The sequence below is a fragment of the Heptranchias perlo genome, chromosome 6, assembly GCF_035084215.1.
Source record: "Heptranchias perlo isolate sHepPer1 chromosome 6, sHepPer1.hap1, whole genome shotgun sequence".
Lineage (NCBI taxonomy): Eukaryota > Metazoa > Chordata > Chondrichthyes > Hexanchiformes > Hexanchidae > Heptranchias > Heptranchias perlo.
In genome coordinates, this window is record NC_090330.1 from 99,883,331 (window position 1) to 99,909,235 (window position 25,905).

General features: G+C 42.5%; 1 protein-coding gene across 5 annotated transcripts in view; it reads right to left on the reverse strand.

Moving 5' to 3' along the window:
- The window catches only part of scel (sciellin), an 88,027-nt gene extending 62,604 nt beyond the window's left edge, over positions 1–25,423 (reverse strand). For 4 of the 5 annotated variants that reach the window (XM_067986506.1, XM_067986507.1, XM_067986508.1 and 1 more), the window contains exons 1-4: positions 25,280–25,423; positions 8,376–8,500; positions 6,049–6,145; positions 1,030–1,104 (exon numbers count right to left, since the gene is read on the reverse strand). In XM_067986506.1, the coding sequence (XP_067842607.1) occupies positions 1,030–1,104; positions 6,049–6,145; positions 8,376–8,439 (236 nt within the window). In that variant the 5' untranslated portion in view covers positions 8,440–8,500; positions 25,280–25,423. The remainder of the gene's footprint in view (positions 1–1,029; positions 1,105–6,048; positions 6,146–8,375; positions 8,501–25,279) is intronic. The other variant, XM_067986505.1, reaches the window with a different exon arrangement.
- Between the last annotated feature and the right edge of the window lie 482 nt (positions 25,424–25,905).

Consider the following 25,905-nt stretch of genomic DNA (forward strand, 5'->3'; position numbering starts at 1 on the left):
TGCTAAAATTGATTCAAGATATGCATTTACATTTTATTAAATAAAATAACAATTTATTCTGCATATAATTTTTCTTTTTTTAATTCTGTATAAAAAATACCCTCCTGCCTTTGTACTGCACCACTCAAAATAGTAAAGTAAACAAAGTCACTTTTAATTACTGTGAACATAACTTTTACAGTCTGTCCTCTTGTCTTGCTATGGAGTGGACAAGGCAGAACTTCACGTTTGCACCCTCAAGTGGATACATGGAGCTCTGTTTACCATCCTCCATGGGCCAGTGAGATTTTTATTGACAAAAAGCACTGATGAATCAATGAGGTTTTTTCATCAGTTAAAGTAGAATGATAGTAACAATTTTAAAATAATGAATTAATCAATTAAAAATGATAAAATAATGAATTAATCAAAAGCAGGCTTTACACTAAAAGCATTTAAACTAATGATGAGGCAAAGCAAAAGCATCTTGGAGGTAATCTCACTTTTGAGATCGGTGTACTAAAAAATTTTAGCTTAGCGAAAGATTCAGTATACAAACAGTATTAGACTGACACTGCTAAATTATGCTTGAGATTTATTCGTATAGCATTTCTGATATATGGAGATACCACAAATTTTCATAACCTTCCTTCATAAATAGTGTAAGTTTCATGTACCAATAACATACAGCTCCTTTATACATGCACCAAGGTCAGTTTTTTAAGCAGTTTCTACTAAAAGTATATGGTACGCTTGGAAGCAATTATGCAGCAGCCTATTCTAGTGCTAAGTCAAGCCAATCAGCAGGATTGGCTTGAAGCAGTTTCTGATTAGTTTCCATAAAGGGCAAATTCAGATTGAGAAAAAAAAAATTGCCCGATTAAATAAGCCAGGTTATAAAAGCAGGTTAGAAAAATCTGGAGAATTTTAAGGATTCAAGCACGTGAACCAATTACAATTACAGAACCATTAAATGCTTCCCCGAAAATGAGCAACATTTTTCTGTATAGAAATTTTGATCCAGAATTTCAAGTAGCAGAACATTTCTACCTGTTCAGGCTTTCTTGAGATTTTGCTCGGCTGAGTGCAGTTTTACCATAGTTGACATCAGCTGGCTGATTGCTGCTAATAAAGAAAATATACACACAAATATATATATAAATATACACACAAACTTACTTCAAAAACAAAGTCACCCCTCAATTTTGTAGCACAACTTAGGAGAGGGGGAAGGGGTTGTCACCAAATACCAGATTATTTTTAAAGCTTTAGCATTGGAGGAGAAGTGGGAGTTCCATTTGAGATCAGAGGAGATACTGAGTCCAAGAATGTCAACAATCTTAATGGTGGAGCCATCAAAGGTAAGAAATGGTAGTGGTTGATCAGATTTGTGAGAGATATGAAAGAATTGCATTATCAAGAATTAAATAAAACAAGATTTTCACTGGCCCGTCGTAGGGCGTGAAGGAAATCAGGGTGCAGCAATTCAACCATTGCACTGAGGGAAGAATGGAGGTTGTAAACATCGAGTGCATGTGATCCGGAGAGAATTGATGGAGGTAGAATGGAATCCTCAGCAAAAACGTGAATAGGCTTGGGTGGAAATTGAGTGGAGGAGGTCATTGACATGGAGAAGAAACAGAATGGGAAAGAAGACGGGGCCCTAGGGAAAGATAGAGAAAGATCAGAAGGTGAACCAGGTGGAGCGATTTGAAAACATGACTATTTGAGGAGAACAATAATATTCAGTGGTATTTGTAAATAATGGTACCAAATGTCCTAAGTCCAAGTTGAGTATTTTAGATGTGATAAAAATGATGCACAAACATTGACTCATTAAAGCCCATTTTAAACACACGTTGAAAATAATTTGGTTGCTACATGTCTGATCTTCTATCAATCAAAGCTTCAACTATTTAGTCCAAGGAAGAATAAAATAATTTATTGAGCTGAATTCTTATCCTTTAAAGTTGACTGGCAGCCACAGTGATGCACTACAACCCTTCAAGAACTCTGCGTTCCTCCAACTCTGGCCTCTTGCGCATCCTCCACTCCCTTCGTCCCACCATTGGCGGTTGCGCCTTCAGTTGTCTAGGCCCTAAGCTCTGGAATTCCCTCTCTAAACCGGCCATTCTCTCCACCCCACTCTAATCCTTCAACACCCTACTTATTCCTACCTCTTTGATTAAGCTTTTGGTCACCCATTCTGCCATCCTAATATCTCCTTCTTTGGCTTGGTGTCAATTGGTGTCTGATTACGCTCCTGTGAAGTACCTTGGGATGTATTCCTAGGTTAAAAGCGCTGTATAAGTACAAGTTGTTGTTGTCACCTCCAGTGTGTTTAGGGGTCCATCCTTGGCTGTCTCCTATTCATTCTCGATATGGCCTTCTCAGTGACATTATCCGTAAGTATGGGGTCAGCTTCCACATGTATGTCAGCAATACCGAACTCTACCTCTTCAGTAATATCATTGACTCCAAGGCTGTTGCTGTATAATATAACTGGCTATCTGACATCAAGTTCTGAATTGCAGACGTTCTTTTTGATTCTCACCAGCACCAGCTTAACATTGGCTCTGACTCCGTTAATCTTCCTCGTAACCTCTGAAATTTTTTTTATTCGTTCATGGGATGTGGGCATCGCTGGCAAGGCCAGCATTTATTGCCCATCCCTAATTGCTCTTGAGAAGACGGTGGTGAGTTCCCACCTTGAACCGCTGCAGTCTGTGTGGTGAAGGTTCTCCCATAGTGCTGTTCGGAAGGGAGTTCCAGGATTTTGACCCAGCGACGATGAAGGAACGACGATATATTTCCAAGTCGGGATGATGTGTGACTTGGAGGGGAAAGTGCAGCTGGTGTTGCTCCCATGTGCCTCCCTTGTCCTTCTAGATGGTAGAGGTCGTAGGTTTAGGAGTTGCTGTCAAAGAAGCCTTGGTGAGTTGCTGCAGTGCATCCTGTAGATGATGCACACTGCAGCCATGGTATGCTGGTGGTGAAGGGAGTGAATGTTTAGGGTGGTGGATGGGGTGCCAATTAAGCAGGCTGCTTTGTCCTGAATAGTGTTGAGCTCCTTGAGTGTTGTTGGAGCTGCACTCATCCAGGCAAGTGGAGAGTATTCCATCACCCTCCTGACTTGTGCCTTGTAGATGGTGGAAAGGCTTTGGGGAGTCAGGAGGTGAGTCAGTCGCCACAGAATACCCAGCCTCTGACCTGCTCTTGTAGCCACAGTATTTATGTGGCTGGTCCAGTTCAGTTTCTGGTCAATGGTGACTCTCAGGATGTTGATGGTGGGGGATTTAGCGATGGTAATGTCGTTGAATGTCAAGGGGAGGTGGTTAGACTCTCTTGTTGGAGATGGTCGTTGCCTGGCATTTGTCTGGCGTGAATGTTATTTGCCACTTATCAGCCCAAGCCTGGATGTTGTCCAGGCCTTGCTGCACGCGGGCATGGACTGCTTCATTATTTGAGGGGTTGCGAATGGAACTGGACACTGTGCAATCATCAGCGAACATCCCCATTTCTGACCTTATGATGGAGGGAAGGTCATTGATGAAGCAGCTGAAGATGGTTGGGCCTAGGACACTGCCCTGAGGAACTCCTGCAGCAATGTCCTGGGGCTGAGATGATTGGCTTCCAACAACCACTACCATCTTCCTTTGTGCTAGATATGACTCCAGCCACTGGAGAGTTTTCACCTTGATTCCCATTGATTTCAATTTTACTAGGGGCCTTGATGCCACACTCAGTCAAATGCTGCCTTGATGTCAAGGGCAGTCACTTTCACCTCACAACTGGAATCCAGCTCTTTTGTCCATGTTTGGACCAAGGCTGTAATGAGGTCCTGGTGGAACCCAAACTAAGCATCGGCGAGTATGTTATTGGTGAGTAAGTGCCGCTTGATAGCACGGTCGACAACACCTTGCATCACTTTGCTGATGATTGAGAGTAGACTGATGGGGCGGTAATTGGCCAGATTGGATTTGTCCTGCTCTTTGTGGACAGGACATACCTGGGCAATTTTCCACATTGTTGGGTAGATGCCAGTGTTGTAGCTGTACTGGAACAGCTTGGCTAGAGGCGCGGCTAGTTCTGGAGCACAGATCTTTAGCACTACAGCCGGGATGTTGTCGGGGCCCATAGCCTTTGCTGTATCCAGTGCACTCAGCCGTTTCTTGATATCACATGGAGTGAATCAAATTGGCTGAAGACTGGCTTCTGTGATGGTGGGGATATCGGGAGGAGGCCGAGATGGATCATCCACTCGGCACTTCTGGCTGAAGGTGGTTGCAAACGCTTCAGCCTTGTCTTTTGCACACATGTGCTGGACTCTGCCATCATTGAGGATGGGGATGTTCGCGGAGCCTCCTCCTCCCGTTAGTTGTATAATTGTCCACCATCATTCATGGCTGGATGTGGCAGGACTGCAGAGCTTTGATCTGATCCGTTGGTTGTGGAATCACTTAGCTCTGTGTATAGCATTTTGCTTCCGCTGTTTAGCATGCATGTAGTCCTGTATTGTAGCTTCGCCAGGTTGGCACCTCATTTTTAGGTATGCCTGGTGCTGCTCCTAGCACTCTCTTCTACACTCCTCATTGAACCAGGGTTGATCCCCTGGCTTGTTGGTAACGGTAGAGTGAGGAACATGCCAAGCCATGAGGTTACAGATTGTGCTGGAATACAATTCTGCTACCACTGATGGCCCACAGCGCCTCATGGATGCCCAGTTTTGAGCTGCTAACTCTGTTCTGAATCTATCCCATTTAGCACAATGGTAATGCCACACAACATATTGGATGGTGTCCTCAGTGTGAAGACGGTACTTCATCTCCACAAGGACTGTGCAGTGGACACATGCATCTGTGACAGATTGGTGAGGACGAGGTCAAGTAGGTTTTACCCTCATGTTGGTTCGCTCACCATCTGCCGCAGGCCCAGTCTGGCAGCTATGTCCTTCAGGACTTGGCCAGCTCGGTCAGTAGTGGTGCTACCGAGCCACTCTTGGTGATGGACATTGAAGTCCCCCACCCAGAGTACATTCTGTGCCCTTGCTACCCTCAGTGCTTCCTCCAAGTGGTGCTGAATATAGGGGAGGACTGATTCATCAGCTGAGGGAGGGCAGTAGGTGGTAATCAGCAGGAGGTTTACTTGCCCATGTTTGACCTGATGCCATGACATTTCATGGGGTCCGGACTCAATGTTGAGGACTCCCAGGGCCACTCCCTTCTGACTGTATACCACTGTACTGGCACTTCTGTTGGGTCTGTCTTGCCGGTGGGACAGGATGTACCCAGGGATGGTGATGGAAGAGTCTGGGATGTTGGTTGAAAGGTATAATTCTGTGAGTATGGCTATGTCAGGTTGTTGCTTGACTCGTCTGTGGGACAGCTCTCCCAATTTTGGCACAATTCCCCAGATGTTAGTGAGGAGGACTTTGCAGGGTCATCTGGGCTTGGTTTGCGTCTATCGTGTCCGGTGCCTAGTGGTCTGATGCCGGGTGGTCCATCCGGTTTTATTCTTGTTGTGACTCTCTGTAGCGAGATTGTAGAACTACCTCTGCGCTCTCTCTCTCCCTGCCCTCAAATGCTTCCTAAAATCCTGTCTCTTTCAATGTGCCAATCCTTCTCCCACCCTAAATTCTTCAACTTCTTTCTCAATGCCCACATCTGCCCTTGTAAAGTACTTCATGTGAAGTACACGGATGCAAGTTGGGTTCCCAAACCCAGATGTGCTGCTGTGGAGTGATGCCGAGTGGAGGCCAAACATCTCGCCAGAAGGAAAGATAGAAAACTGGACTGAGAGTCACCCTGAGCTGCTTTCATGTGCCCGTTAGTGGCTGGCTCATCAGTGGCATCGATAGATGCTTGGGAGCTGACTTGTGCCTTTTCACCCCTCCACCCTTTAGTCCTCTTGGCTGGAGCTTGTGCAGGGGCTAAAGAAACATTCAAAGGCATCCAGAAAAATAAATATAATTTATTGAAGCAGAATAATAAATTAAAAGTGGCACATGTTGAAGCAATGGTCCCTTTTACTTTTTAAACATAGTTTTAAAAGGTGTTGTTTAACACTTACGGAGTTTCATCTGAAGGTTTATTTTTAATCCAGTCGCTATCATTTATTAAGCGAGTCCTCTTCTTATTGCCATGAATGACATCGTCCCTGTCACTACCTGAAAATGAAGTTTTACAGCCCGTCAACAATTATGGTGAAGAAAACATCCCTGATGAAGGTAAATATCTATCATCAGAAAATAACAATGTAGGAAAAGGAAAAGGCCATTCAACTTATCAGGCTCACCTATCATTCTGGTCCTCTTTTACACCAGCTATTTTTATCTTGGTCCTTTTCCTATTCTGTAATTTGCAATCCCTCCACTCTCTGCTAGATAAGGAATGTGTATGATTTAGTTTTCAAACCTTCAACTGAGTCAGTAGGGTCCTTCATCCTCGTTGGACACCAGACAGGTGCAACGTACCTCATGCACACTGTGCTTGTGAAGAGGCAGCTACACATTTCTTTTCCTTCCCCAGGCCACACAGATGACCCACAGAACTCCAGGAAGAAGTCTGGATCTGCATATCAGGCTTCCAAGATTGGGTCTTTCTAGCTGTCCATGCTGATCTCCCTGCCCAAACGTCTGCTCCTGGTGTGCAAAACTCCATGTGCCAGGAGGACAAATTCATAAAATCTACCTGATGTACACTAAACCTTGTTGTGGTCCAAGAGTACAGATGTCAGATTCACCAACCAAGCCGTGCATCCATCTAAAGCAAATCAATTCATTGGTTCAATCGGACATGGTTGAGACAAATAATGGGCCAGAATTTGCTGTCAAATAACGGTGAGGCAAATGGTGCTTATCCTTATTAATGGGTCAATGGTACAGCAACTTCAGGCGAGGAACAGATATGTGGTGAACCACGAATATCCAGAAGTTGCTGTCCGAGTTGCGCCACTCCACAGTTAGCTTCACAAAAACGGCATCTTGGCCTTTGCCTTCCCATTATTTTTAGAAACTTGCTGTATTTGCCCATTAAACATTCCACAGAAAGTCAAGCCTTGTAAATACAAGTGTAAGTACCCTGTTAACGACATAATAATTGTTAATGATGGCCAATCAATCTCTCTGGCACTGAAAATTAACAATTACAAATGTGGAGTCTCATTCCTTCAGATACTGAATTTCTTTAGGAGATTTTAAAAATGTCAAATTTTATTTTTTTTTCTTACTTTTCCTTTCTGTCTTTTTTTTTTAAATCTCTCTCTTAATCCAATCTTTCTTCCCTCTCTTTATTTCTGTACCTGATTTGACATTGAATTCACCCTCCTTCTCAGTTCTTCCTCTTTATTTCTCAATCCTTTAATCTCATTAGTTAAGGAGATAGACTGTTGGTCCCATCGTTCACCAAGGTCCCAGATGCCCTGTTTCCCTCGCTGCACCGTTATCAACTTCCACTTCCAGCGACTTTGTGGGCAAAAAAATTTAAAAACCTAAAATGTGCATGAACAAGTCTATCTAATGACAAATGCCATTAGATGCCATGCTACAACAAATTCTGGCCTAACATTTCCAATCAAAAGAGTAATTAAGGGGACTCGTGCCTTGAGGTGTTTTCACTTTGAACATGGGTGCTGTTTGGCCATTTCTTTAGATAGCAAGAATTAAAATCCACCCAAAAAGCAGATTAATGAGAATCCTTTCTTCCTTACATTTAAAAATAAATTTGTCTGAAATTAAAATAAACTGAATCTCGCCAGTAGTTATGGAAGGAGATATTTTCACTTGTCCAATACTGGGACCTCTTTTTGTTACTGTTCCTGATACAAATATCACCGACTCCTTATGAGCCTTGATCACTTTATCCTAAAACTATGAAAGTTCCGAGTACTGAAAGATATAATGTTTGGGTGGTGACTCCACTAAAACAGGAAATTTAATCATAAGAACCTCTTTGTGATTGCTTTGTAATGGGTTGAATTTTATTCTGTGTTAATGTGCCAATAACCAAAAGTTGTCACAGAAAATTGACCAACAAAAATAAAAGGGGTAACTTTCATTTTTCATTCAAAATATGCTTCACCATTATATACTCAACATTTGTTAGTTCTACCCTTGACCTAGCCCTGACCAGGATATAAATAAGAACACATAAAGAGAAGGGTGACAAAAAACTGTCAGGTGCATGAATGTTCACACTATCCATCAGATGGTGCCTCCTTGTGCACTATCACTCTCTAGATGCTTTGTGACATTGTTTGACCGTTCAATGACATCCCTACTGACATTAATTAGAGGACAATTGTGAAAATATATTCAGCTTTTTATATTTACAATTAGATCCAACAGAACTATGGTTTATAAATGTATAAATCCCCACAAAAATTTCAAAATTACAAACCTGTACTTGAACGAGTGCTTTTGCCAGTTGAGAATATGTCTGCAAATTTCTGAAATGCTGCCATTTTCAAAGATTAGTGCTTGCCGTCACTTCTTCAATGAAGGTAAATTCCGCAACAGGCTTACCTACAAGCAAATGGAGCGGGGTTTAGTCAAAATTCCTAGTTCATCATCTGTCCAATTTATTAATTGACATCAACCACAGGATACAGTTTAGAGCTTTGGAGGAACACAAATGAGCAATGATCACAGTAGCATTGGTAAAACAGAGAAAAAGCTAAAAGCTTGCAACAGCGACAGAGACTGGAAGTTATAAGTGAGACAAGGATTGTGTACCAGTTAAGTTTTTTTTTGTTTTCTATCTATGAGTGTGAGAGAACACACTCCGAAATATGGGATCAGGATTCAGGTGTTGGATAGGTTTGGGTTTATAGACAGTTAAGAGTTGTTGAAGGGAAAAGGAAAGATTAGATATTACAGAAGAAATTTAGCAATTTAAAAGCTACTGCAGACAGTGCACAACGTGCTTTGGCAATACAGGCGATAGCTCTTGAAGCCAAAGCTAGATATGGCTCGGGCTTCAGGCTAGCACAGACTTGCTTTCTGTGGCCAGTTCGTGCTCGCATTAGCGCAGTTTTAGCACCTCTACTGTTAGCACTGTACATTACCACCTCAAAAATTAGCACTGTGTATTGTCCAATCTGTTGAGGCTGTTAGTGCTGTGCATTGTCTAAACTCTGGGAAGTGTTAGCACTGTGCGTTGTCTGAGCCGTGGGGAGTGCTAGCACTGTGCATTGTCTGAGCCGTGGGGAGTGCTAGCACTGTGCATTGTGAGCCGTGGGGAGTGCTAGCACTGTGCATTGTCTGAGCCGTGGGGAGTGCTAGCACTGTGCATTGTGAGCCGTGGGGAGTGCTAGCACTGTGCATTGTCTGAGCCGTGGGGAGTGCTAGCACTGTGCATCGTCTCAACTGTGGGGAGTGTGAGCACTGTGCATTGTCTCAACTGTGGGGAGTGCTAGCACTGTGCATTGTGTGAGCCGTGGGGAGTGCTAGCACTGTGCATTGTGAGCCGTGGGGAGTGCTAGCACTGTGCATTGTCTGAGCCGTGGGGAGTGCTAGCACTGTGCATTGTCTGAGCCGTGGGGAGTGCTAGCACTGTGCATTGTGAGCCGTGGGGAGTGCTAGCACTGTGCATTGTCTGAGCCGTGGGGAGTGCTAGCACTGTGCATCGTCTCAACTGTGGGGAGTGTGAGCACTGTGCATTGTCTGAGCCGTGGGGAGTGTGAGCACTGTGCATTGTCTGAGCCGTGGGGAGTGTGAGCACTGTGCATTGTCTGAGCCGTGGGGAGTGTGAGCACTGTGCATTGTCTGAGCCGTGGGGAGTGTGAGCACTGTGCGTTGTCTGAGCCGTGGGGAGTGTGAGCAGTATGCGTTGTCTGAGTTGTGGGGAGTGTGAACAGTGTGCATTGTCTGAGTTGTGGGGAGTGTGAACAGTGTGCGTTGTCTGAGTTGTGGGGAGTGTGAACAGTGTGCGTTGTTTGAGCTGTGGGGAGTGTAAGTGATATGAATTATCTGAGCTCTGGGGGGCTATATGTTTTGTGAACTCTGGGGTTTACCTGTGCATTGCCTGCACAAAACTAGGTGGGAAAGTGAGTTGTGAGGAGGATGCAAAGAGGCTTCAAGGGGATATTGACAGGCTAAGTGAGTGGGCAAGAACATGGCAAATGGAATATAGTGTGGAAAAATGTGAAGTTATCCACTTTGGTAGGAAAAACAGAAATGCAGAGTATTTTTTAAATGGTGAGAGATTGGGAAATGTTAATGCTCGAAGGGACCTGGGTGTCCCTGTACATGAGTCACTGAAAGCTAACATGCAGGTGCAGCAAGCAATTAGGAAGGCAAATAGTATGTTGACCTTTATTACAAGAGGATGAGAGTACAGGAGTAAAGATGTCTTGCTGCAATTATATTGGGCCTTGGTGGGACAGCACCTGAAGTAATGTGTACAATTTTGGTCTCCTTACCCAAGAAAGGATATACTTGCCATAGAGAGAGTGCAACGAAGGTTCACCAGACTGATTCCTGGCATGGCAGGATTGTCGTATGAGGAGAGATTGAGTAGACTAGGCCTGTATTCTCTAGAGTTTAGAAGAATGAGAGGCAGTCTCATTGAGACATACAAAATTCTTACAGGACTCGACAGGGTAGATGCATGGAAGATGTTTCCCCTGGCTGGGGGGTCTAGAACCAGGGGTCACAGTCTCAGAATAAGGGGTAGGCCATTTAGGACTGAGATGAGGAGAAATTTCTTCATTCAGAGGGTGGTGAATCTTTGGAATTCTCTACCCCAAAGGGCTGTGGAGGCTCAATCATTGAGTACATTCAAAACAGAGATCGATAGATTTCTAGATATTAAAGGCATCAAGGGATAGTGCGGGAAAATGGCATTGAGGTAGAAGATCAGCCATGATCTTGTTGAATGGCGGAGCAGGCTCGAGGGGCTGGATGGCCTATACCTGCTCCTATTTTTTATGTTCTGCAGTGCTACTATATGTTGGCAACTATCTCTTTGTATTAAATTACAGATTGTGGGGAAAATGTTGGATGACTGGTGTCCAATTACACCTCCTAGTTCCTACGTTGTCTGTATATCTTTACACTAGAGGCTATGGATGTTGTCCATATATTCACTTTTCCTATTTTACATAAAGTATACAGCACAGAAACAGGCCATTCAGCCCAACTGGTCTATGCTGGCATTTATGCTCCACACGAGACTCCTATCAGCATACCCTCCTATTTCTTTCTCTCTCATGTGCTGATCTAGCTTCCCCTTAAATGCATCAATGCTAGTCACCTCAACTACTCCTTCTGATAATAAGTTCCACATTCTTACCACACTTCGGGTAAAGATGTTTCTCCTGAATTCCCTATTGGATTTATTGGTGACTACCTTATATTTATGGCCTCTAGTTTTGGACCCCCCACAAGTGGAAACATTTTCTCTGCAACTACACTATCAAACCCTTTCATAATCTTAAAGATCTCTATCAGGTCACTGCTCAGCCTTATCTTTCCTAGAAAAAAAGAGCCCCAGAATGTTCAGCCTTTCCTGAAAAGTATATCCTCTCAGTTCTGGTATCACGCTTGTGAATTTTTTTTTTTTTGCACCTTCTCCAGTGCCTCTATATCCTTTTTATAATATGGAGACCAGAACTGTGCATAGTGCTCCAAGTGTGAAAAACTGTTTAGATGTATAATGTTACAGACAAAATATTTTAAGCACAAACAAAAGAAGATATTTCTGGAAAGCTCTAGAAAATCAGAGCCTACGAATTAATTTCAAAATACATAATGTAGCAAGTATTGGATCAATACTGTTGTAACTCCATACCTCAGATATTCACACAGACTTTTGCCCCACGTTAACTGATTTTTCTTTCATTAAACTGAAGGCATCATGTGAAAAGTGTTCAGCAAACCTTTTTAGTTTGTTTCCAAGTGCACAAAGCATAGATGTAAATCTCAATGAAACACATCTCTTGTGCATGGCAATATCAGGACCAAAATGAGACATGGCTTGTCTGACTCTCCTCACTCCTCAAACAGAAAAAAAGGTTTGTCAAACATTTTTTTTTCATGGAGGCCTTTAAAATGATAAATTTGTCACACATGTGGCCATAGCTGTTTAGTCTCACAAATATTTCATGTCTTTCTTTGTTACTGATTATTCTTCTGCTGACAGGCCAATAATGCAGCTTCAATCTTGAGTTTTCAACATACGGCCTTCTGATGAGCTACCTGCTGCACTTTCAAACTCAGTTCCATATGATCAAGCCTAGATGAAGATGCCCCAGGAGGTACGGTAACATGTGGTGCTCACCCTCATCAGCGGAGCAATGAAGTGTTTTCATGCTAGAAAGTCGAAGAAACACACCATTGCTACCAGAACTAAAGACATAGGTTAATATATTGTAAAGCGTATTCCATTTGATTCATCAAAATTGATGGACATATTCTCTTTGAAGCACATGTTTTGGCTCCTGGTGCTCTGAAATTGTCCCCTTTACATGGCAGGGTGGGATTCAGAGGCAAACAACAGTGATCTGCTATATAGCACGTGGGCAACTGTTCAATTTGTAAGTTTAATTTTCTGACCGGGGATACTCCCGAATGTCAGAGGAAGAGCCCTCCAATGTTAGGGGAAGGTCTGTACAGGCCAGAAGGATGGCGGCCCGAAGGATGGTGGCCAGAATCATCCAGTAGTGATAAAGGTGCTCATTTTAAGTCTACAAGCAGCACCATATGAAAAGAGGAATCTCCTCAGATGGGCTCCACACCACTCGAGACACTAGCATTAGGGATTTTTATATTACAGCATCCCAGCTGTGGCTGAGACCACTCCAGCAGCAGATCTGCAGTCAAAAACAAACTTATTTTACCCTAACGTGAAATTAACCTTTTACAAGGGATTGTTTACAGCCCTTGTTCCCTGTTAAAACATCCTTCTTGTTTCAGGACTGATATATATGGTTGAGTTAGAGTAGTATTTTAATACTGCAATGAACAGAGTAGGAAAAGAAGATACAGCATTTCATTCCAACGTATTTGGATAACAGTCGATAAAGGAAAAAGTTCTCGTAACTGATCTAAGGTGTTAAAAATGTAGTGTGGGTTTCTTACTTTTCTGCTGGGAGTCGCACAGCAGCAGATAAATTAAAAATTGACAGTTGCTAGAAACACTGCACATTTGTAATAACACTTCATTTGACAACGTGTCAGCACAAAATTTGAGGTTCACACTTCCAAATATAACAACTGAAAACATTTGTATCTTATTCTAATCTACCCTTTGCAATGATGCTAATCTTAGTGGAACAGGCTCAAGGGCAGAGCAAAGAAGAAGCATCAACTACAAGGGGAGTGATTCATTTGTTTAACAAACTGGATGGCTCACATCAAAAACCCAAATGGTTCACTAATGTCTCTAAGGGAAGGAAATCTGCCATCCTTACCCAGGTCTGGCTTATATGTGGCTCCAGCCCCAAACCAATGATCTCAACAGCCCTCTGAAGTAGCCTCGTAAGCCACTCAGTTGAATCAAACCACTAGAAAGGAACAAACAGAATAAAACCGATCGGACGACTCAGCTGAGACCTAGACATCGAATTAGGGCACAACAAAGGCACACCCAGCCCAGTCAACCCTGCAAAGTCCTCACTAACATCTGGGGACTGGTGGCAAAGTTGGGAGAGCTGCCTCAATGACTAGCCAAGCAACAGCCTGATATTGTCATACTTATAGAATCAAACCCGTTAGCCAACGTCCCAGACTCCTCCATTATCATCCCTTGATATGTCGTGACCCACCGGAAAGACAGACCCACCAGAAGTGGGGACACAGTGGTATACAGTTGGGTGGGAGTGGCCCTGAGTGTCATCAACATTGACTCTGGATCCCATGAAGTCTTATGGCTTCAGGTTAAAAAATGGGTAAGGTTACCTTCTGCTGATTACTACCTACCACCCTCCCTCAGTTGATGAATCAGTACTCCTCCATGTTGAATAACACTGGGAGTAAGTACTGAGGGTAGCAAGTGCACAGAATGTACTCTGGGTAGGGGAGTTCAATGTCCATCACCAAGAGTAGCTCGGTAGTATCACCACTGACCGAGCTAACCGAGTCCTGGAGGACACAGCAGCCAGACTGGGCGTGCAGCAGGTGGTGAATGAACCAACACAAGGGAATAACCTACTTGACCTCATCCTCACCAATCTACCTGTTGCAGATGCATCTGTTTATGACAGCATTGGTAGGAGTGACCACAGTCCTCGTGGAGACCAAGTCCCATTTTCACCCTGAGGGCGTCATGTGGCACTACCACCATGCTAAGTGAGATAGAGCAAGAACAGATCTAGCAGCTCAAAACTGGGAGTCCATGAGGCGTTATGATGATTGCACAGTATTCAGCTCCATTCACAATTCTTCAGATAATAAAGCAGTCCATGACCGCATGCAGTAAGATCTGGACAACATCCAGGCTTGGGCTGATAAGTGGCAAGTAACATTCGTGCCAGACAAGTGTCAGGCAATGGCCATCTCCAACAAGACAGAGCCTAACCACCTACCCTTGACATTCAATGGCATTACCATCATCGAATCCCCACCATCAATATCCTGGCGGTCACCATTAACTAGAAACTCAACTGGAGCAGCCACATAAATGCCATGGCAACTAGAGTAGGTCAGAGGCTGAGTATTCTACAGCAGTTGGATCACTTCCTGACTCCCCAAAGCCTTTCCACCATTTACAAGGCACAAGTCAGGAGTGTGATGGAATACTGTCCACTTGTCTGAATGGGTGCAGCTCTAACACTGAAGAAACTCGACATCATCCAGCACAAAGCGGCCTGCTTGATTAGCACCTCATCCACTGGCTTTAATATCCTCTTCCTCCACCATCGGTGTACCATGGCTGCAGTGTGTACGATCTACAGGATGGCACTGCAGCACCTCGCCAAGGCTTCTTCGGCAGCAGCTCCCAAACCCACACCTCCACCACTTAGAAGGACATGGGCAGCAAATGCATGGGAACACCACCACCTTCAAGTTCCCGTCCAAATCAATCACCATCCTGACTTGGACATATGTCGCCGTTGCTTAATTGTCGCTGGGTCAAAATCCTGGAACTCCCTACCTAACAGTACAGTGAGAGAACCTTCACCACACGGACTACAGTGGTTCAAGAAGGCGGCCCACCACTACTTTCTCAAGGGCAATTAGGGATGGGCAATAAATGCTGGCCTTGCCAACGATGCCCACATCCAGAGAATGAATTTTTAAAAACATTCTGTTCCGTTTCAGTATTGAGATGTGTATTTTAAGCTGTGATCAAATAGCAGTGAGGAATTCTGTCGGGACAGGGCTCATCATGAAGATCTCATTCTTGATTTCAGTTACATTTGTCAGTTCATCATTACAGTATATAATTGTTTTATGTTGTAGTCCATGCATGGTTGTTGTTTGCAGTCATATGTAATCACTGTTCCAACTTTAACACAGTGTTATTGAAAAACAAAAGAGTTAAAGAAATTTTAAAAAGGCAGGTGCTGGTACAAATTAAATATTGCTTTTTGTTATGGAGTTACAATATTAAAAAAATTACAATTTTTTTCCAATCGGAAAAGAAAATCAGGCATAAAACAGGCTACCAATGCGCTATCGCCTATTTCACGCTACCGTGGAAGACTATTTTCACCCTCCAGTGTGTTTGTAAATTTATTGCAAAACAATTAAGTGCTGTTAAAGGGAACTCTATGTTTGTAATATAGTTGATCAATAATTTTTGACTTTAAAAAAATTAATTGTTTGCATGGATTAGGAAGGCTGGATCACACATTATGCGAGTGAAATGTGTTTTGGGCGTTAGTGCAAAATGGACAATTGCACACGGGCAGCCTATTTTATACTCCGCTTTATTTTCCTCGCCATTGTCTGCTGAGGTGATATCGCCCATTTTGCTCTACAGTCCAAAATGAATTTCACCCCCTAATTGTCCTGTTGCCCCAGTTTTTTTTACTCCTATAAAACAATGTGAAAAAAATTGAGTCATATCATTAGCTGACAGTACCTAGACCAGCTAGAGTAGTGATTCAGACTCTATTTCTGTGCAATTGGTTGACTAAACAAGCAGTTTCTAGGTGGAGGTTATAAAGAATGTCATTTACACACGTACCCTTGCACAACTGCATTCCACTGCTGAGGAAAACTGGAAGGCAATTAAATATTCAGCTTGATGGCACCAATCCCCTCCCTGTTTCTAAGGCTCTCATCTGGATTTAAACTGCATTTTTCTAGCAACTATATTGGGACAAATCTTGCTGGAAAAATAACGGCGTGTTAACGACACATGCAGTTATCAATACGCAAATCAGCCGGCAGATTCAGGGGAAGAAGAGATACACCGTGAGTTGCGAACCTCCAGAACTTCCTGGACAATTTAAGCCACTCCGGCGTTTGCTTTGCACAAATGGCATCTCACCTTTAGCCTCCCCATTATTTTTTTCAAACTTGCTGGATTTGCACATTAATTGCCCATTAAACTCACTGCAGAAAGTTACGGCTCATAATTAACAACGTAAGTACCCTTTTAATGACATTATAATTGTTAATGCAATGCCAATCAACCCTTCAGGCCCAGAAAGGGAACAATTGAAACAGTTGAGTCTCATTCCTTCCTGCATGTAGTAAACTCTTGTAAGAGATTTTAAAAATTTCAAATTTTAAACTTCAAAATTTTTTTTTTTACTTTTCCTTTCTGTCTTTTTTCTCTCTCTCTTAATCCAATCTTTCTTTCCCCCTCTTTAATTCGGTTTCTGTACCTGATTTGACTGTAATTTACCCATTCTAATGCACATTCCTTCGCCATCTTTCCTCTGTTTCTTTCTCAATCCTTAAATCTCATTGATAAAGGAGATCATTGGTCCCGTCGTTTATTAAGATCCCAGAAGCCCGTTGCCCTCACCGTGCCATTATCAGCTCACACTTCCAGAAAGTTAAGGTGCAAATTATATTAGCGTGCAGGGAAAAGTCTATCTTTTTTTTAAAATTTGTTCACGGGATGTGGGCGTCGCTGGCAAGGCCAGCATTTATTGCCCATCCCTAATTGCCCTTGAGAAGGTGGTGGTTAGCCGCCTTCTTGAACTGCTGCAGTCCGTGTGGTGAAGGTTCTCCCACAGTGCTGTTAGGAAGGGAGTTCCAGGATTTTGACCCAGCAACGATGAAGGAACGGCGATATAATGCCATTGAATGTCAAGGGGAGGTGGTTAAACTCTCTCTTGTTGGAGATGGTCGTTGCCTGGCACTTGTCTGGTGCAAATGTTACTTGCCACTCATGAGCCCAAGCCTGGATGTTGTCCAGGTCTTGCTGCATGTGGACTGCATCATTATTTGAGGGGTTGCGAATGGAACTGGACACTGTGCAATCATCAGCGAACATCCCCATTTCTGACCTTATGATGGAGGGAAGGTCATTGATGAAGCAGCTGAAAATGGTTGGTCCTAGGACACTGCCCTGAGGAACTCCTGCAGCAATGTCGATGGCGAGATGCTCCACCCCAGCAAGATTTGGCCCAACAACCCAATTTGTATAAATGGTCGTTATCCAAATAAAGCAATTTAGCAGTAACTGCCACTGTTGTTTTAGTATAGACACTATTCTGCATTAATTATTGCACCATAATGAGTTGATGTTTGTCTACAACAAACATAGGACGATACTTGCAGTAATTAATTGATCAGTGACACAGCATACTGATGAATATTAAGACAGGGACCCATGTGAATTAGCCTCTATTTGGCACGTTCTGGTGCAGGATCCACAGCAACAAAACCGCAAGCTCATTGCATTTGTAATAAAACAGATTTGTCTGTTTTTCCATCCTATGATTTTTCTTCTTCAATTTTTCTTCCTTCCTATCCTGAAGCAAGGGATTTTGCTGGAAATGGTGCCATGGGAACCAGCAGCCCCCCCAGTACCTCTCCCAAATGTCAACTGTTCACGTCTGTGCCTTGAAGGAAAGCATCGGCAAGTCATAGAGATGTCACAAGTATGTTGACACATTTCATGCAAATGAGATTATTTCATTTAAATGTTTGGCAAACAAAAAATTAAGTCAAATACTTCTTTCTCTGAATTGATGTATTGTTTGGAATTTTCTGTGTCCATCGAAGTGAGGAATGCTAGTGCTGAAGATTAAGATGCTTTTACCATATTTAGTACTTGGCGTTGGCATCAAGCACCATTAGGTGAGAGCAGGTTAAATGCAGAGTAAAGATCCCTCTCCCGCAATGTCCCTGAGACCCAACCCCAGTTTGATATTTTCCACTTTGCACATCAACCATTCTTGTGGGCTCTCTAGGAGAGCTTTCAAATTGAATGCCACATAGTATTGTTTGCTTGATTTCATTGCAACAAAAGGTGTTCAGCTATTCTTCCTGTACTGGTACAAGGACCATGGGGTAAATTTTAATCTTCAACGCCTGGGCAGTAACCTGGCAGTGCGGATCACCTGCTAATTATAGAATCCGCCCCATTTTCATTACATTGATTCTGACAGGATGACAGTCAGGTGGGTTCTATAATGGGCAGGCGATCCACTCTGCCCGCTTACTGCCCAGGTGGTGAAGACGGAAATTTACCTCTGACTCTTTATGGCACAGTTATGACCTTAATGCTCGGTGAATGCATTGACTTTACTTTAAAGTCAGGTCAGTGGTTACGATCTGTTGATTTTTGGTGATACGACAGCAATAGTTATCACCCCAGCACAGCTTCTTACTGTCCTAGCAATAATGCCTATTACTTTATTTTTCAATTTGACGAGCAACATTTCACTAGGACAGACCAGATGAAACACTATCAAATACTTTCATCAACCACTCCCTCCAGCTGCTATGCAAACACACAACTCAGCTTATCCTTCTCTACTAATGAATCAACTCAGTAACCATGTCCGTGCACAAAAAGAAATGGTGAAATAAAAATGTGCCCATTAGTATAGTGATATAAAGAGAAACCCAGACTTATCACTGAACATGTTCTTAATGGGTCAAACAGTGAGCAGGTTCTACCACCATGTTCCTTATTGACATAACCTGTCCACATTGGCAGTAATGCATTGCCACCACTCTGGACATAAAAGGCGGTGGAGTCAAAGTAAAGTCATTTACAAAATCAGGCAGTGGCCTAAACAGGAAATTCAGATTGTTCTCTCCCAAAGCCATAAAAGGCATTTAACTTGGGACACTGTAAGTCTCCCTGAAAGAATGAAATGAGAAAAGGTCATTCAGTCCATTAAGTCTGCCCCCAAGTACAATCTACCTGATCATAAATCCTATCCACCCATTTAACCATTTAATAATCCCTCATCCCTAAAGGTGAATGAGTAAAACTACAGAATATTGAACCACTCACGTTTCCACTTTTCAACATTGGCCTTCTGCTCTCCAGAAGCAGCAGCACATGCCGGATAACATCATTGGCACCGCAATGCTATTTTTACTGGAACTGGGGGATGGTGGGGGGGGGGAGACCCGACTAGTGGTAAACCTGCCAGAGAAGCCTAGCGGGAGGCAGAGGAGTGGGCAGAAGAACCAAGGTAAGTTCAGTTTTCAAATTCTTGGAAGGATTCCTTGGGGGCCAGGGTGAGTAGAAATGCTCCTTCAGGCCCCACAACGAATCTTTGGGTGCCTCCTGCTGCGACCTTTCCTCTCCCTCCCCCGACCGGCATTGGCTGTGCAAATTCCCCCCTCCCCCTTATGCCAGTTCCCACACATCGGCCTTGACTTCATTCCCACCGGCTTCAGATGGGAGACAGGTGTGAAAAATTTAAACGAGGCCCAGCAGTTAAAATCGGCCAGGCCCAACTTCCTTACCGACTTCTGGGTTACATCGTCCACTTCGAGCCTCCCCATGCACCAATCCCTCCCCGACTTAAAATTGAGCTCACAGTGTCCTCAGTTACCTCAGTTTCTAACTATCCCGATGACCTAACTATCACATTCCTAGAGAGATATTTATCAAGCTTCCTATTCAAATAAATTAATCATCAGCTTCGCTGGGTGTATCCATAGTCCATGAAAAGAGAAATCTTTTTTCTCGTCTCACTCAAGCTTGTGGCCTTTAGTTATCTGCGTACAAACTAAATCAAATAGCTAAGGGGTGTAAAAGACACATCTGTGACTCTTAAAAAAAACTCATAAAAGGTAACGTCAGTTGCAGACATTTCTACAAAAGTCCAACCTAGAGCAGTAAAATCTCACCATGGGAAACTTCTGTAGATTTCAGTACATAAGAAACATGATGTATCCACCATATAGAAGCAGCAATTGTCACCTTCCCCCCACCCCCTCATCCCCTGTGCTCGACATCACTAAAAAAGTGAAGCAGATTCCACAGTACATGTTTATGTTTATGAAAACAATTACTGAATATGAAAATTAAATATGCCAATTGCAAATTGTGCATTCCAATGATCCACTCTTGCCATTTTATTTCAAATTATTCTCGATTGATAATACCAAAGGTCTGGTGGGAGTTTTCCTGTATGTCTGGCAGTAATATGATCTCAGGATGATCTTTTCTCCTTTCTTGACCCAGTTTAAAACAATACTTGGAATTTCAGCAACACCAGCTATTTGTTCATGCAGCTAAAAGTGTTTTTAGATATCTGGAGACTTGTTCAGATGTCTCAATAGGCAGAAGAGAACGGAGACTTAAAACATACTTTTACTATTTCACCAGACTATTGAACTATCCCCCTTCCATTAGGTTAAATCTAGGTTTACCCCCTTTTGTCAAGACCAAAACCAGGGCAAGGAATGGGACAATGGCTTGTGTTCTAAAGATTTCTTCACTGCTGATGAAAAATAATTTAAAATCTCATAAGCCTTAATAACCTCTACATTATAAGACTTAGAGGAACTGCACTTCCAATGACTCCAAGGATCTAACATTTCATGAATCCCAAAAATGGAATCAGAAGCCTAGAAAACTTCAATCTCCTTCAATTGGCCCTAAAATGAGGGTCAAAGGCACACAAAAGCACTAAAAAAGAGAACTGGTACTGTATTGAGTCACAAATCTCCACTTCCAAGTCATTCTCTTAGACCCTGAGTAACAGTGGAAAAGTAAGCAAAGGACTCAGAGATTGCAAAGAGATATAGACAGGTTAAGTGAGTGGGTGGGAAGGTGGCAGATGGAGTATAATGTGGGGAAATGTGAAATTATCCACTTTGGTAGGAAGGATAGAAAAGCAGAATTTTTTTTAAAAGGTGAGAGACTGAGAAATATTGGCAGTCAGAGAGATTTGGGTGTCCTTGTACATGAATCACAGGAAGTTAACATGAAGGTACAGCAAGCAATTAGTATGTTGGCCTTTATTGCAAGGAGGTTGGAGTATAAGAGTAAGAAGGTCTTGCTGCAATTATATAGTGCTCTGGTGAGACCACACATGGAGTACTGTGTACAGTTTTGGTCCCCTTACCTAAGGAAGGGGATACTTGCCTTTGAGCGGGTTCAACAAAGGTTCACTCGATTGATTCCTGGGATGGGAGGGTTGTCCTATGAGGAGATTGAGTAGAATGGGCCTATACTCTCTGGAATTTAGAAGAATGAGTGGTGATGTCATTGAAACGTATAAAATTCTTAGAAGGTTTGACAGGGTAGATGCTGAGAGGCTGTTTTCCCTGGCTGGAGAGTCTAGAACTAGGGGTCATAATCTCAAGATAAGGGGTTGGTCATTTAGGACTGCGATGAGGAAAAATTTCCTCACTCAGATGGATGTGAATCTAAGGAATTCTCTACCCCAAGGGCTGTGGATGCTCAGTCATTGAGGATATTCAAGACTGAGATCGATGGATATTTGGACAGTAAGGGAATCAAGGGATAGGGCAGGAAAGTGGAGTGGAGGTAGACAAATAGCCATGATCTTATGGAATGATGGAGCAGGCTCGAGGGGCCATACGACCTATTCCTATTTTTTATGTTCTTAGGGCCATTAGTTAATACGCAAACAATGAAACGCACATTCAGACTCATTGCTCTGCTCACACATCCTGCTTTGAATTCAGGACCGGTTTCACCTGAAATCCCTTCCAGCCAGTAACAACAAATTCAGAGTTGGTACTTACGTATCCAGTCGATGTAAGTAACTGTAGTTAAATTATTTGGGTGAAGAAAGGAGTTTGTATGTGCGTGGGTGGATGTGTGTGTTCGCCAATTATCTAAACCAGTTGTGCAAGTTTTTGGGTGGGGTTGTATCCACTCTGAAATGGCACTAATATAAAAATGGTGCAACATTCCCTTGTTCAAATAACCAATGAAATTTTTTCAGTAAATCAAACACCTAAGGATGGTGATTTTAATATGTTTCCATTTGAAATTCTGTGGAGTTTCTGCTAGCAAGTCTTGGATCAAGATAATTTTATATTTATTTGTATTAATTACATAGCAATTTTGATTAATTAAAACTACAAATTGACAAGGTTTTGATAGAAATGCTCAATTATGCAACTTAGTAATGCCTTGCTTTTAAAATCCATTATTACCATACATATTTCTAGTTGGAGTCGTTTTAAACATTCCACACTTATTTTTTTTTTAACAGGTGATGTTAATATACCGATACTTTTAATGACTTTGATGCAAAATCAAGAGTAAATGAGATTAAGAATTAAAAGGATTAGGAATTTTGTTATCAGTAATATCAGTTGTAATGTCAGTTAATTTATAGTCACTTAACCCTTTCTCAGATGAAATTCAGTGCTAGGTGACATTTTCATCAAAGGAAAAAAGTCTTATTCTCCAACTGTAAACCGTGTTAATGGTCTTTACCATTGGAGGGGAAATCAGAGCAGATTTACTGAATACATGTGTTATTGTCTTACCCTCCCTAACGGATTCCTGTCTCTTTTTTTCAGCTTGTCAAACTCAGTAAAAGTAAAATAAAAGCATCGTTTGTGCTTTTTCCCCTGCTGAAGTGCATTTTGTCCCCGGACCTGAAATCAAGCTGCCTCTTCATTAGATGTTATTGTCACAGGTGAGCAGGTTGTGTCAATTCCTAAGCAAGGCTTATTGTACGAAGGGAATTAGATTTGCTGGTGACCAGCGAGGCCTCTTTGGTGCAGACTCCACTTTCTCAGCTGGAAGGATCCTGTCACCATGGCCACAAGGCCTTTCCGGTATCTTCAACAGAGGGGAAGGGGAGAATTGCAGAGAGAAATAGTTCTATGGCCAGGACCTAACATTTTTTGCCTCTAACTTCGAGCTCTGTTTGGGGTGGTTGCCCATGAATATTGGGACCCTTATTTCTATTTGACAGCATCCTGCTTTTGTGCGTTTTGTGTTAGCCTTGACTCAGTGATAAAACTCTCACCTCTGAGTCAGAAGGTCACTCCAGAGACTCAAGCACAAAATCTAGGCTGACACTTCAATGCAGTACTGAGGGTGCCACATGAGATGTTATAGCGAGGCGCCGTCTGCCCTCTCAGGTGGGCGTAAAAGATCCCATGCACCCTCAAGCAACACCACCAAAAACAGTTAATCTGGTCATTAATCCTGTTGCTGTTTGTGGGACCTTGCTCTGTGCGAATTGGCTGCCACGTTTCCTACATTTCAACAGTGGCTACAATTCAAAAAGTACTTCATTGGGTGTGAAGCACTTTCGGACATCCTGAAATCATGAAAGGCGCTATATAAATGCAAGTTCTTTCTTTAAGGGATATCCTTGCTAGGTTAGTGGAATATTTTTCCACTTTGGACACTCAGTGCTAGTATCAATCACCCAGGTATAGTAGTTCCAGGTGCAAAGTAAAACTCCCCATTGTCTTCCAGCCACAGGCCTCAGCCTCAAGCTCAGAACAGCACACCCTGCACCAGTGCAACATTTTCCATTTCCCACACCAACCATGCTTATTGTATCTCTGGGTAAGGCTGCAACTTAGTGCCACCATGTGGCAAATTATGGGTAGGACCGGTGGCTATAAGTCCATAGCAAAACTGCCCATACTCATGCCACATAGGACCCTTATAGCCAACAAGAGAAAAGAAGCAGCATTCCATCAATCTGACTGGCTTCATACCCAAGTCCAGGGCATATTATGCTACTCTATTCCACCACACACTCTTTCTCCATCAGTCTGTCTCACACCCTTTTTTCCATTTTGGAGCTACGTCTTTCTCTGATGATGATGATGAATAGTGGCACCACAAGAGTCCAGTCTACCAGCAACAGGAACAAAGAAACCTCAGTCGCTTACAAGTGTACGCGCCACCATCAGAATTCCCGTAGGAACAGCATGGTCAAGATGCCCCATTCAATTTTTCACCTTAGGGAGAAGGTGCCTGGTGTCACTTCTCACTTCCCTGTAACGTGATTACGATCAGAAAACTAGTGTGATGGAGTAAATCACTCCTGCATCCCATTACTCAGTAGTAGTCTGTGTAATATAACACTTTTTATTTCCCACACCAGCCATCCTCATTGTCTCTCTGAGTAAGATTGACAATTTAGTGCCCCTATGTGGCAAATTTTGGATAGGTTTGCTGTGGATTTATATCAAACAGGATCCAACCCACTGAACAACTGTACTGCCCCCTAGTTGTCCATTTTTAAAAAAATTTTATTCTCGGTATTTGGAGGAGTTAAAACACTCCTCCCTGCTAAAATCCAAAGCTTTTCTTCTGGAGTATCTAAACCCAAGTTATTTTTAACTTCGTTTCGCATCACATCTTATTAGCAGCGATAACACTGAGATTTTATCTAAACTAAAGAAAAGTATTTCAAAACCTTGTCAGGAGTAGACTGCAAAAATAGCATTTCATAATAAAAAGGGAAAGAGAAGGAAAGAGTCAATTGACACATAGTTAAGTTTCACTCCTAATGAGTGAGCCTTGACAAACCTACTGGTGATATCTGCATCAAATATATGCTTAGCATGATTTCTAACACTGTCCTGGAAATTCCTTCATTTGATTCGTGTACATAGCATTCAAGTTTATTTTAAAATTTGTGATATAACAATGCCACTTTAAGAAGAAAAAAAGGCCTTTTTTAACTGTCAAAGTGCTGCAAAACCAGTATCATTCACCAGAAGTAACCTCTCACCTTGCTGAATTAATGCTGACAATACCTGACAAATTCAAAAGGTTCCTCTACCACATAAACAATATTGTCATTTGAGCCATTTTAAAGGTGCTAAGATTTTCTTTAGCCTCATACGTGTTCAAAACCAAAGGGTGCAAATGAGTTGCTGGATGAACTTTGATCAAATCTTATCAAAAGTACCAAAGCGTATATCAGACTGATTAAGGGAAATACAAATGTTAAATATTCAGTTACTCACTGATCTGATTTTTTCCTGAAGGAATTCCTTTGGAGTTTCTTCTCTGCTTCCAGTGCTAAATGTTGAATACTCTTTGGTGTTGTGTGAGTTCCACCGAGCTGACAAGAGTAATGGTGAAGTTAATGCTGTCAGAGGTAACTCCCAGCTTATTTGTTCCTGTATTGACAGGTTTCCACCCCAAAGGCACTGACTCATACTCTCACTCCCTCTGGGTGGAGAAAAGGGAGGGTACATCACAATCCATGACAAACAGAAAGCATTTAAAAAAAGAACTAGAGTGGCAGTCGAGTTTCCACATTCCACCACTCCCTCCCAGATCAACTAAACTGCATTCCTTCCATATCAGTGCAACTCCACCTGAGCAGATTCCACCACCCAAACATATTTGCAATGTAGCTCTCGCATACACCTGTCTGCAAGGGACAAGGGGAATCAACCCGTTCCTGACAGAGCCCTTTCATTGTCACCTTTATGTAAAAAAGGGAGAATAATGGATATCCAAGTTTGATTACAAGTCAGAGACCAAAAGACCATGACTTAAACAGTTTATAATAGGCACCTGAATCCTGAGATAAGATTACAAACTGTTGATTCTTTAAGAATATTTTTTAACAGAATCATATAAC